This window comes from Hyposmocoma kahamanoa, unplaced genomic scaffold, assembly GCF_003589595.1.
Source record: "Hyposmocoma kahamanoa isolate Upper Pololo Valley unplaced genomic scaffold, ASM358959v1 296, whole genome shotgun sequence".
Classification (NCBI taxonomy): domain Eukaryota; kingdom Metazoa; phylum Arthropoda; class Insecta; order Lepidoptera; family Cosmopterigidae; genus Hyposmocoma; species Hyposmocoma kahamanoa.
The window spans coordinates 2073501-2087182 of record NW_020653780.1 but is presented as its reverse complement, the minus strand read 5'-3'; the positions used below and the strand labels follow the sequence as shown (position 1 = coordinate 2087182).

At 36.2% G+C, this 13682-nt stretch overlaps 1 protein-coding gene across 2 annotated transcripts; it reads right to left on the bottom strand.

Annotated features, from left to right (window-relative positions):
* Positions 1-1741: 1741 nt before the first annotated feature.
* On the bottom strand, positions 1742-11855 carry LOC113229212 (zonadhesin-like). 2 transcript variants are annotated; one of them, XM_026462732.1, is made up of 8 exons: positions 11741-11855; positions 10369-10572; positions 9403-9447; positions 9010-9228; positions 4723-4929; positions 4192-4383; positions 3280-3477; positions 1742-2040 (listed from the first exon to the last, which is right to left on the bottom strand). In XM_026462732.1, the coding sequence occupies exons 1-8, from the start codon at positions 11853-11855 to the stop codon at positions 1841-1843; spliced, it is 1380 nt and encodes a 459-aa protein (XP_026318517.1). In that variant the 3' UTR covers positions 1742-1840. The 2 variants fall into 2 exon arrangements, with proteins under 2 accessions (XP_026318517.1, XP_026318518.1); XM_026462733.1 differs by lacking the exon at positions 9010-9228 and having other exon boundaries at positions 1744-2040.
* Between the last annotated feature and the right edge of the window lie 1827 nt (positions 11856-13682).

The window sequence follows — 13682 nt, the reverse complement described above, 5'->3', positions numbered from 1 at the left end:
TACCAAAAGATAACAACAGATGGCAGATTACAAGCAAAGCTTATAATTACGACACAGTCTATGGTATTACGAAATATTAATTGACTACGCCGATATAAAAGTGAAATGTCATCTGTAATAGTTATTTACAGTTACATCCATTGACTTACAAATAAATGGACGACGGGTCTAATACAAAAACCACGAAAAAAATATCCAAGTCAACCTATTTAAACGTAGTGACATGTAAAGGAATATGAAAAAGCTAAAACATTGAATTTAAATTGTAATGTCATCGCAGTACTGTCTAATTTTGCTTGCTTCGCTTTCAGTCGAACAAACGAAGACTAACGCGTGAATGACGCTCTGTATACGATTTTAACGCCCTATAAGTTCGGACACTTTTTAGCGCGGACCCGACGTCCATATAATTGTAAGTCAATGGTTACATCACTTCCACTTTTGATGTCATATGAAGATTGAAACTATTTACAAAGTGAATCCAAAACGAAAAAAAAATGAAGAATAGGCTGTATGGCATTACGCCAAAGCCGTTAAAACTCTACTTAATAAAAAAAAATCTCAACAATAACAATTTTAACTATAGTATTTGAATTCATTGTGAAAAGGTATAACAAATTATATGTACAATATACAATGCCATGATCATGCAACATTGCTCAATTATCGAAAGCATTTAGTAATTAATATTAATGTTGTTTCAGAAATAAGTACGCTAACGATGGACTTACAAATAAATAACAATTTGCTACTTTGTTTATTTTATGAAGTTAAACAGAGTTTCTTCGAAATGTTTACTAAATGCTAACTTACGTAACTTAATTTTTTTTTAACAATAAATACTTGATTTATTTCATACTTTATTAAAATTGTTTTTAAGCATGTCGTGTTTCAAGTCATTTTTAAATTATAAAGTTTCATAAAGTTTCATTGTCAAGTGTTGGTTTGGTCTGATATATAAATGTTTTGTTTTATATGTAGTTTTTCTTATAATTTATTTTAAGTAATCTTTTGGTCCAAATGGCCAGAATGTACAATAAAATAGGATGCTTTGCTTTAAGTATCCGTATCAACGGGTATTTTAAGGTCCCTTTACCAAGTTGTTATTGTCAAGCCCATGTTCCATAATAATTGCCTATAATCAACACCATTTTCAGTGAAGGTAAAACCAGTATTAAATCATCTATCAGATAAGCCCTGATAGCTGTTCCCACAAGGACTTGCCTTCTGGTAAGTCCATACATGACGATAGTAGATTACAAAATTCAGCCAAAGTAGTCACTATTCAAGGGAAAAATCTAAACACCGCGATCCAGTATTTGCATAAAATGGGTTAATGCCATCTAGTGGAATTTTATGGAACTAGAAAATGCGCTTGATCCAATGTTGTTATATTTTTTCTTTTTCGACAAGGATCACATTTAGGAAGCCTTAAAATTATTATATCTATAAACAGTCTAAATGTGGAATATTTATTTCAATAATAGTTCCCTGTAGTAGTTTTACGAACAAGAAATTGTTCTTCGTTCCCTCAAGACAAATAATTAAATTTAATTTAATATTTTTTGTTTGGTTTTGCAATTATTTATTTTTGTGTCACTTGTGAATTATGTGATTAATTATGTTTTTGGTTTCCTTTTTGTTTAATGTTTTTCTTATGTGGTTTCGTTTGTGGTAGTCAAATAAATGTATTCTCTTTCTTATTTATACACGTGTAACCCCTAAATTAAAGAACGACCAAAAATGAGTCCGAACATTTATTTATTTATCATAGTGGTTAGTTACAACCATGGCTTAACAAATAATGTTAGTACGAACAACGGTCACAAGAACAAATGTCCTAGCCACAGTCACAAGCAGGTACGCAAACCTGATTCGCATTTCTGTAGTAACCCTGTTTGCAAACGCATCTTGGATCGCTACATCCTTTAGGTTCGTAACATTCAGATTGTGTTTTGTTGCGATCTGCGCAAGCATCTGAGTAACAAGGAGGTGGACAGGAGTTCCATTCTTCGTTTGGTCTAGTGCAGGTTACTGGAGCTAAAACAGGTACATTAAAACAGCCAATTTTATAAGTGTAATCATGTGTTAATTAGTCAGTATCCTTTAAAGTTGTGTTCTACGTACATAGGTAATTTAATTGTGACGTTTAAGTATTAAGATATGTATTAAAATTATGCTCTAATTTGTTGTAAATAAAGAGCTGTAATGTGTTTGTATTGTTTTTCTGCAATAAATTTATGTTTCTTGGGGAAAGAAAAAAAGCGTAAACTCATAGATATTTCACTTAATTTCATTGTGTAATTCGTGACTGTTCACGTGGGTTATCTTAATGTAAGTGCTTCCTGTTTTAAAAAGAGTTTCAAGCTGTTCGTTTTCCAGGAATGAATGAAGAAATAAACTATAAATCGCGCATATTTGTTCTTTCAAACAAACCAATAAAAAATAAACGGCCCATGGTCACGGCTACCTGAGATGGTAAAGTCATCAACCATTTATGTATAATGTTGATGACAAAACAAATATACAAAATTAAGACCCGAAATAATAGTTTCATTTCCTATGCATAAAAATCGCTAAAACCTAATCATTCTTCTCCTCTCCTCTTCCTCCTCCTTTAGCATTAGCATTCGGCATTTAGTAGCAGTAGAGCTCCTTGTGAAAGAGTTTGTCCAGGTAAATACTGCCACCTTTCCTATTTCTACCGCCAACCAGTAATGTGAGCATTACTGTGTTCCGGTTTTGAAGGGTTAGGGTGCTGGTGAAATTACAGGCACATGGGACTTGTCAACTGACCGACGGGCCGTCGCAATGCCCCTTAGATCTTTGCGATTTAAAGCTCTGAGCGGCACTGCAACTGTCATGGATAGGCGTGTCGCTTACGATCAGGCGCACGACTTGTTCGTCCCGTCACCTGGTATTACAAAGAAAAACTTCATGCTTCATATCCAACACAAACTTAGTTTCACTTCTCACTAAATATGGCAAATAGCATTATTATAGTCGCAATTTTACAGCTCGTGCTTGTATTTAATCTTTCTTGATAATCAAAAATATCTTCATTGTCATTAAATTCATATGCACTTCCGGACGTAAAAACTGAAAGCACATCAAATCTACTGTTGACTATTCCCTTCTCCCACGCTTTATGCAAGTCATTAATCCTTAAGAACTCGATAAAACTATCACGATAAAACGATGAAACTAAGTAAACGTTGGTTCTTCGTCAAAATTTCAAATTACGAACTCAAACTACAGGCGACGATTTCTAATACTTACGACAATCCTGAGTCAAGACACAACTATTATCTTGAGAGCTCTTAAAACGATAACCATCTTTGCATCCACATCCTGGGGGACAGTCGCGAGGAGGTTTACAGGCATATTTGACGAGGTCATCGTTTTCTGGGCAGAATTTATTAGGACACTTAAATGTACAGAAAACTATGGTCTTGTTCTCTCCACAGTTTGCCTGACCTGAAAGCAATTGTTATAGAACTGTTTATTATTATTTTCTATGTATCTGTAGGAAATAGTTTACTATGATGCATCAAATTACATTGTCTTAAAATAAATATACCTGTGTAAATGATGCGTGTACGTGAAAGGTTTTTTTGTATACCTAAGTAAATATTCCTACAAAAGAGAATATATGAAATGATGTTAAAGCACACTTGTAATGCATATTATTATTAATAAATTAAAATAGAAGCACTGGTACAAAAGTGATAAACAGGCGGTGATCATTGTGATTATCTTCATGCAATTTTGAAACAGAAAGACAGTCAAGCATTGAGATGATCGAGATAAACAGTACTGCGTTACGGTTTTGAAGTGTGCTGGTGCAATTACAGGCACACGGGGCTTGTCAACTAATGTCTCAGGGTGACAGGTGCAGCGGCAGTGTTCCTCAGATCTTTGCAATTTAAAGTTCTGACTGGTACTGCAACTGCTAAGGACAGGCGTGTCACTTAACACGAAGCACATAACTTGTTGATGACGTCACTTGGTATTAGAAAAAAATGTGTATTAGTGGAAATATACTGGGAGTCTGTGGAAGATCTCGCCATCTTTGTTTTCCATTTTTTGATGTGTCGACGAGGCTTATGAATTTTTGTTACTTTGAAACTAGATAAGTATAAATAATATCCATATAAATTGATCTATGAGCGTTCAATAAGAAGTTCTTACCACAATCAGTAGGTGGGACACAGATATCATTTTCATTTCTGTAGTAACGTTCGGCGCATACACATTTTGGTTGGCAGTTTTTCAGAAGCTCGTTGCAGGCAGACTGCTGACTAATATCTGTGCAATACTCGGCGCGACAACCCGAAGGGCAGGAATTCCAGACTTCATTGGGTCTTGTGCAGTTTACCGGAGCTGAAAAATATTTAAATAACATCACGACCATCATCTTCATTGTCACACAAATGTGTGAGAATGGTAAGAATTTTGTAGACTTTGTCGTTTTATAGACACGTCTTCCTAGGTTTATGAACCTTCTTCGACGTGCAGGTTTCATCACGACGTTCTCCTTCACCGAAAGTCTCACGATAAATTTCAAATTAAATTTCGCAAATAAATTCCAAGAAACTCAGAGGCGCGAGCCCGAATTCGAACGGCCTCTGTTTGAGCGGCAATAGGTCAAATCATCAGGCTACCATGGCTTTAGTTAAAATTACTACGAATATTTCAATACTCTTTATAACAGAAACTTACGACATTCTTCGGCCAAAATGCAAGTGTCGTCATCTGCACTCCTCTTCTTGTACCCTTGTTGACAGATACATCCAGGAGGGCATGGATAAGGTTGAGAGCACTGTACAATAGCGCGACTGTCATCTACTGGACAGGTATCATACGGTCCACAACGCGCAGCACATTCTACATAGGTTTCATTGGTTCTACAAACATTTTTCGGCGTTGCTGCAATAAGAACCAACGGACGCAAAAGATTATTTACTATGTCCACGATTTGTTCGTAGTTTATCCGTATGATATTAGGAATTTTCGTTTTTTGTGAATTTAATATATATATGTATATTCTTTATTCCACCAAGTAAAATACATCAGAAATATTAAAATAACAGAAAGTGAGCAAAGGTGGACTTATCTCTAAAAGAGATCTCTTTTAGCCAACCCAGACAAGTGAGAGCTAAGGTTATAAGCGGGCAATAGCGTGCAAGAGAGAGTGCGGAAAAAATATAATAAATGTAAATAAAGTACGTAAATAAAAATAAATAAATAAAAGAAATACAGTTACTTGCATAAGCATTATAATGAATAATAATAAATAGCATCAATATGTAAATAGTGTAATATATACATATAGGTACATATATACATAAATAAATATATACAAAAAATACAATAAGATGAATACTAAGATAGTTCAGCAAGAAAGTGCGCTTTCAACCTTTTCTTGAAAGAAGCGATAGACGGGCTAGACTGGATATGGGAAGGAAGTCGGTTCCACAACTGCGTTGCACGAGATGAAAACGAAATTTAAATTTTAAAAAAGAAATTTATATTACAGTTAGGACGAACGAGCATCTTAGTTATGCACGGGCGCCTTGAACGGGTGGGAAGGGGCAGCAAATGGAACCGGGAACGAAGGTAGGAACGTCAGTTGGCGTCATGAAGTATATTAAAAAGGGCGGACAGGATATGCACATCACGACGAAGGCGAATTCGAAGCAATTTTAACCGAGCGCGAAATTCGGAAACTCGGGCAAACTTACGGAGACCGAAAATAAATCGGATAGCCAAGTTTTGTAGGTGCTCTAGTTTATTCATAAGCTCTTCGGTCACATCTAAAAAACAAATGTCGGCATAGTCGAGTAAGGGGAGCAGAAGAGTTTGCGCAAGCATAATTTTGGTATGAAAAGGGAGAAAGTATTGGAGTCGTTTGAGAGAGTGAAATGAGAAGTGCATTTGTCTGCTAACCTCATTGACATGAGAAGTCCAAGACAATGTGCAGTCCATTACTAGACCTAGATTTTTTGCTTTGTCAGTATATGCAATGGGAGTTCCGTCATAAACCAACGCAGGTACCGGTAACCAATCCAACTTGCATTAATCTGCTACTGCCTACAATCATGGCTTGAGACTTAGCGGGATTAACTAAAAGTCCAAATGATACAGCCCATAACTGTATGGCAGACAAATCAAAATTGATGGCCGCAATTGCTTCAGATACCTCGCCCACCTCAAAGTTACGATAGAGTTGGAGATCGTCAGCATATACATGGAATAGAGAAGAAATGACACTGGAAATGTTATTAATGAAAATGGAAAATAGTAAGGGAGAGAGTACGCCGCCTTGGGGCACACCAGCAGTTAAGCTAGACCACGATGACGAGCCATCATTGATTTTCACGCACTGCTGGCGACCAAAACGATAAGAAGAGAACCAACGTAAAACAGAAGAGGCCATATTAACCGCCTGAAGGGCACCAAGAAGAATGTCAAAGTCAACAGAGTTAAATGCGTTGCTGAAATCCACGAGGACAATGACAGTGAGCCTCGTATCATCCACGACGTATGTCTTCCGTAATGTTCAGTAATGCTCCAACAGTGCTATGAGATGGACGAAAGCCAGACGGAAACGGACATAAAAGGTTATGGGAGGAGGTAAGAAAAAAGTTGTTCATGGACGATGGATTCTAGGGCTTTGGAAAGAATAGGGAGAATGGAAATAGGACGGTATTATGTGAAAGAAGTAGAATTCGGAATTTTAGGGAGAGGTATGACTAAAGATTTTTTCCATTGTGTTGGAAAGACATTGCGCGAGAGAGAAAATTTATAATATGAGTGATAACTGGCGCAATGTCCTCCAGCACTGGAAGAATCATGTTGAGGCTTAATTTGTCACTGCCGATGGCCTTAGTGGAGATCGAGCGGACGCTCTTCTTTACAAGATCCTCTGTGACTGCACTAAAAGTGAAAGGGGGACAATCGGGTAAAGCAAGACAAAAAAGAGAGGTAAGAGCATTAGATTTCGTGATAAGGTTAAGAATGACGGGCGGACTAGAAACTTTTCTAGTTCTAGGGAATTCAGGGCATTGAGATCTATGTTGTTTTGGCAAACATTCAAGGAAGAATGAAACTATTTTTCCGGATTTAAATCGCGTATATTTGTTTTTTCAAACAAACCGACGTTTCGGGCCCTTTACAGGTCCCATGGTCACGGTTGATTCAAGGAAGATTTGCCCACACCTATGGAATGCAGAAATTTCGAGACCTGAGCTTGGGAAAGATTCTGAATGGTAGAGTGAAAGTAGCGACGTTTAGCATCCCTACACATTCTGTTGCTGAGATAGCGTAACTTCTTATAAGCATCAAGGTTTGCTGAACAAGGTTCGCGTTTTAGACGGCATTTGGCTTTGTCACGCTTTGCCATAACTCTTCTAATCTCAGGCGAAAGCCAAGGAGCCGGCGCGCGTTTGACACGCACCGGCCGTACCGGAGCATGAGAATCATAAATCTTCACCAACTGAGTATTATCCTATCGACCTTTTCGTCAATACTGTCAGACGCAAATAACACAGACCAGTCAATACAGCGTATATCTTCTCTCAAACGATGATCCATATGCTTAAAATTGCGCAAGAGAAGGACCTTTCCTTTAATTTTAGATGGACGCACTCTGTAAGAGACATAAATTAAGTCGTGATGTGAAAAGGGAGCAATCATCTGCCCATGCGAAATGGCCAGATCGGGGTGTGAAACAATAATTAAATCTATCAAGGAAGGTCTACTGTTAGGGAAGTAATGGATCGGTTTTTTTGTATTAAGCACGTGGAGATCAAGCGCAGACGTCAAAGCTGACAATCTAACGAATCGACTGTCATTTTTGAGGCGACACGTGTTTAAGTCGTCCATAAGAATGACATGATCAGAAAGGAGAACTAAGTTTTCAAGAGAGCTTTCCAAGATATTAAAGTAATCTATTTTGTCATTAGGGCTATAGAAAACACCAAGCAGGATTTTTTTGTGGTAAACTACAACTGAAAGAAATAAATGTTCCAAAAATCCAGTGTACTGTGACTGAGAGCAGCAAACAACGTCAGCTGTGATGTAGCTACGAAGGTAGATGACAACACGATCTCCCCCACAACCAATTCGGTCGTTACGAAAGAGTTATCCCGGAATGGAATAGCTAGTAGAAGGTACAGAAGGCTTCAGCCAGGTTTCCGACACGAGAATACAATCGATTATGCCAGCGCTAAAAACGTGAAAAAATCGTTGTAGTGAGCCGGGATGCTCTGCGCATTGATATGAACTAAGGAAAGAAATTTAGTGTAATTATCAAATACATTGTGAAGTTTATCTTCCAAAGGTTCAGAGTCTGATATGAAGTATTATGACTTTGGGCGCTATCGTAATCATCTGAAGAGCAAGAAAAGTAATCATCTTGTACAAACATGAAAAAATTAATATTTTCACAAACTTAAATAAATATGTAATATAACATATATATATATATATATACATATATGTATTGAATGGACTAAGTAAAGTAAAAATTTACTTTGCTATTTTCAAAATAACTCACTGCACAGGTTGACAAGATGAGTAACTCCAAACTTAAAGGTAATAAAAAAATAAAAACTGAAATTGGCTTTATAGAATGCAACGCAATCCCTAGCTGCTTAGCGTTAAAACAAATTTTATGTGAAATGATAATGATATGATAAAGGCTAATGGTACCGATTTCTGAAAATACAGGTATAATTACTGTACCGGAACTGTAGCAAGGTAAGAGGTATGTGTCCTTGAAAATGTAGAATATAATTTATGCAGTAGTATCTCAAGTACCAGTATTGTGTTTACAGTACACGTTCCTGATTATACCGATATTCCAAGCCCTGCTTAATATTCATAATCGGCCAATGATAACAAAAATTATTTTTAGAATGATGTATTTATATTCAGCTCTATCTTCGCAGTTTTCATGGCAGCAAAATGCATATTTTACAAAAAATATGTCTGGAGAATACTAACGAGGTGGACAGTCATCATTCTTCACACAAGTCCCATTCTTGAGCCTCAAATAATCCTTGATACAATCACATCCACCTATGCATTTTTGTTTGCTTGGACACTTGTAAGTAGTGTAAGATATATCACAGCTCTGTGGTGGACATATTCTTTTGCACTTGACCCATTTTTCATTAGGACCTTTACATTTTTTGGATGGGGTGGGAATTGGTTTTGGTGTAACTGAAATTAAAAGATTCTATAAAACTGACCACAGCGTGGTAGAATATTTTGTATTCGATTAAAATGATCACATAGACAAACGAAGAGAGGAATGTCGGCAATATACTGTAATCGAAGTTGTAGATGAAGAATAGGTTATATATTTAGATTATAGAAAAATACTTAACGCTTTACCTTCTGGATAAGGTGCAATAGTAGTTGGCTCATCGGGTTGTCCCTCTAAAACAAGTTATTATCAGTGTTAATACTCGATTCATAAAACGCAACTAATGACATTATCAACAGAGCAAACTGTACGTATAATGATTGGTTCAGAATCCAGAGAAAGTGTTGTCAGGAGAACTTTGCAAAATTGAAGAAGACATTCGATTATGTAAGCCATAGCATATACAAATTAGGGGTAAACGGGTGAAAGAGGCAACGCACAAGAACTAATAAAATTCTACTTTAAAAATACAGTGTACTCAACATACTAAAGTAAAGTGTGGACTGTAACTAACATTGAGAAACTGTGCGTCCCAAACTTTGCTCTTATGCCTACCATAATTAGCCACCTATTAATAATAAAAAATATTAAGTGTATATCTTGAAGTGCTTAAGACGATACAAGATTAAAACATCTCAAGACTAGAAAACTACCTTTCGTGACAGCATTTACGACATATTGTCGTTTTTATATGCGTAACAAAACGACGGAGTATATTCAAATATATATTTTTTTAGATATATAATTTTAGACACGAACATACAGATTGTTACTTAACATTCATCCTTACCTGGCTTAGGCTCGATTGCAGTTACAGAATCAAGAGCACGTCAAGTCTAACACTTAAGATTTAAGTCCAACTCTATGCCGCTTACGATAAGAACGGTCCAAAGTACAAAGTATCAAGCTTGACGTGCTTTTGACTGTTGCACTACACAAATTGACAAGCAAAATTAAAATATAACAGAGAAATCAAGGCAGTTAAATAGTGAGCGCCCATGAAAATCGTAATACCAGATCTTTATTCTCGTTTTTTCTTAATATTATTTCGAGCTTATTCTGATGTATTGTACGTCATGAAGGTACGCAATCAACACACTGATAATTAAACAGCCCGTTTATTCGTATAATAATAAGTTCAAAAAAACACTCACGACATTGCTGTGAAGTGACGCATTTGAAATTTTCATCTCTGTAAAATCCATCTTTGCATCGACATGCGGGTTTGCAGCAGTAACCATCGTCAGAAACACATGCAAACTTAGACCAAAGTAGAGAGCAATTCTGATGCGGAGGACACTGCGGGGGACAACTCTCCCAGTAGGCATTGGGCCCGCAATCAACAGCTTTATATGGCGCTGCGATCATAACAGAAAATATGTGTAATTATCTCAAAAACTTAAGAACTCGATATGACGGAAAATAGTTTTTAGTGTTTCTGATTCACTAATAAGTATTTAAAAATAGTATTATAAAAATAATCTTTTGTGTTAAGACTCAAGTATTGTTGTACCGGCTCTGCGTGGTAAGAACTAGCCCTTACCTAGTAGCAGTAGAGCTCCTTATGAAAGAGTTCGTTCAGGGTAATACTTCCATCTGCCTATACCTACCGACAAGCAGTAATATCTACATTACTGTGTTCTGGTTTTGAAGGGTATAAGGGTGTTGGTGAAAAACAAAAAAACAGGCACATGTGACTTTTCAACTTATATGTCTCAGGGTGACGGGCGCAGTGGCATTGCCCCTCAGATCTGATGAGATGCGATTTAAAGCTCTGAGTGGCACTGCAACTGTTATGGACAAGCGTGTAACTTATCATCATGCGCACGACTTGTTAGTCCCGTCGCTTGAAATTATAAAAAAAAACCTTGGTATAATAAGGTCAAATATGATCATATGTCAAAAAGCTTTTGTCACTTATTAGTCATGAAAATAACATGAACTACTTACATGCAACAAATTATGTATTATGTGAAATGAAAATTAATGATAAATGAATAATATAAATAATTAATGAAAACTATTTATAAGTGTAACTAATTTTGTTCTCGTTTTGCAGATGTATCCTGTATCCTTAGGAGGCGACTACTTCAGCTTGAATTCAAATTTTTCCCGTACTAATACTGTTCATTTTGCTTTGAAATGGAAAATGTATATCGTATAGGTATATACGTGTACTGTTTAGTTCAGTTGATATAAAAAAAAATAATGGTATATGTAAAGTGCTTATTGAATACAGCGGTTTTCTTGTAAAATTTCGAGGTAATTTTTTTTTATGGTAAAAATTTTTAGGAATCATGTTTTCACACCACACAGTAATCAGTGTATATATATCCTTAATTTTACTATAAATATTTTTTCCAAAATGATTGATTCAACAATTTCACTGTTTCGCGGAATCAATCAAAGCCATTCGAGGCTATATAGACTCTTAATAAATTGAGGCTACGCTATGTTACCTACATAGGTAAAGACTTTGTAAATGTTAACGTAAGTAATATAAGAAGTGAAACGACAATGACTCACGTGAATACACTGGACATTTTTTTTCCCTTATCGGACTGGTAGCTCCCGCCGCAGTTATTAAAGCCACTAACACCCACATCTTTTTGACTATACTAAACATATCGAACGTCACCATCTCTTTTATCGTAAGGCAAACTCAAACACAAGAAGAATAAAAACAAGTCTATCACGTCCACAAGCCTTTCGGAAAAACAAAAACTCTATAGACATACTATAACGTCAATACATTTGCAACTGTACAAACTTTTTTTTAACTACTAAAATACAATAAAGTGATGAGTAACGTAACTAATCATTAGTTTATTCAGTTTTATTTATTGAATGACTGCTTATACTACGACTCATTAGACGCTTTACCTCAGAGAGTACAACACAGCAAATTAGGTTTTCAATTATAAACAACTCAATAGTTCGTGGAATGACATCTATTTGCCAGTTTTATTGAAATCGGTTACCGGTAAGTGCGTGGAATCCCTTTCGATTCCCCCTGCGATTCATTCTCTAGGTCGCCACCCTTACAGGTGGAATATTTCCTTCAAATTTAAATACCTCTTTCCAACAAAAAAACAATTATCAAAATTTTAATGATTTTGATGACTCCGATATTTGCCGGGGTAACCAATTTATCGCGTAACGTGCAAGGAAAAAAATACAATCGAATTGAGAACCTCCTCTATTTTTTGAAGGCGGCTAATAAGGAAAATAATTCACTGTTTCCAGAAGAACGGACTTTTTGTGATATCATGTGACGTAACAAACAAGTCGTGCACCTGGTGGTAATTAAGCACGTACTTACGCACTTTAATGCCCTCATTATAATATATCTCCACACTTATTTTCAGTCTCTATTGACCTATTATAAAATATTTGTTGTTTTGTCGTGTTTTAAAAAATATAATTTGTAAGGCGCCGCTGCAAGTTTACGTCGTCCTAATTTTGTTCAAACTAAATTTTACGGAGTAAAGTACAAGTATGCCTGCTTTAAAAGAGTGCCTCATGTTATTTATTTTTAACCGACTTTAATATTTAGAAAATCGACAAAGTGAACAGTTTCTGTAGTAAAAATTCTAACTTACTGACTTCTACTAAATGGGACGATTTCTAACATTTACGACAATCTTTAACTGCCTCCGTGGCCGAACGGTTACCATGCCGGACTGCCACGCAGAGGTCCCAGGTTCTGGTTCAGGTTCATATTCGTACGGCCTACATTTATTTCTCTCGTGAGTTTGGGTGTAAATTGTGGTTGTCTAAGTGTGTGTGTCTAAATGTGTGCCATGGGGCACCCGCGACACAGGGCTTCCCTAGTGCGGGGCTATGTTGAGTGTGTGCGTTATTATTATCATTATAATCCAAGCCAAGACGCAAGTATCATCTTTAGACCACTTATTATGATAGCCATTTTTGCATCCACACCCTGGAGGACAGTCTCGAGGAGGTTTCCAGGCATATTTATCGAGGCTATGATTTTCTGGGCAGAAGTTATTGGGACTCTTGAATGTACAGAAGACTATAGATCTTGTTTACACCACAGTTTGCCTGGCCTGGAAGCAATTGTTATAGAACTGTTTAAATTCTTTGCTATGTATATATAGGAAATGCTTTAGTAGATGCATCAAATGACATTGTTTTAAAACAAATAAACGCGTTTCATAGATGTCTGTATCACGCTTTTTTTTAATACAAGAATATTCATACAAAAGTGGTTATGATAAATGATATTAATGTTAGTGTCACACAACATGTAATAAAAATTTATGTCATCAGAGTAGACTTAGAAATAAAGATAGTACGATTAATAGAAAGGTGATGAATAGCCGTCATGCAATTTTGAACCAGACGGAAAGACTGTCAAATATTGAAATGTTTGAGATACAATGTGTATAATAGAAAATATACCGGAAGTTTGTGAACGATTTGGCCGTCTTTGTTTTCCATTTTT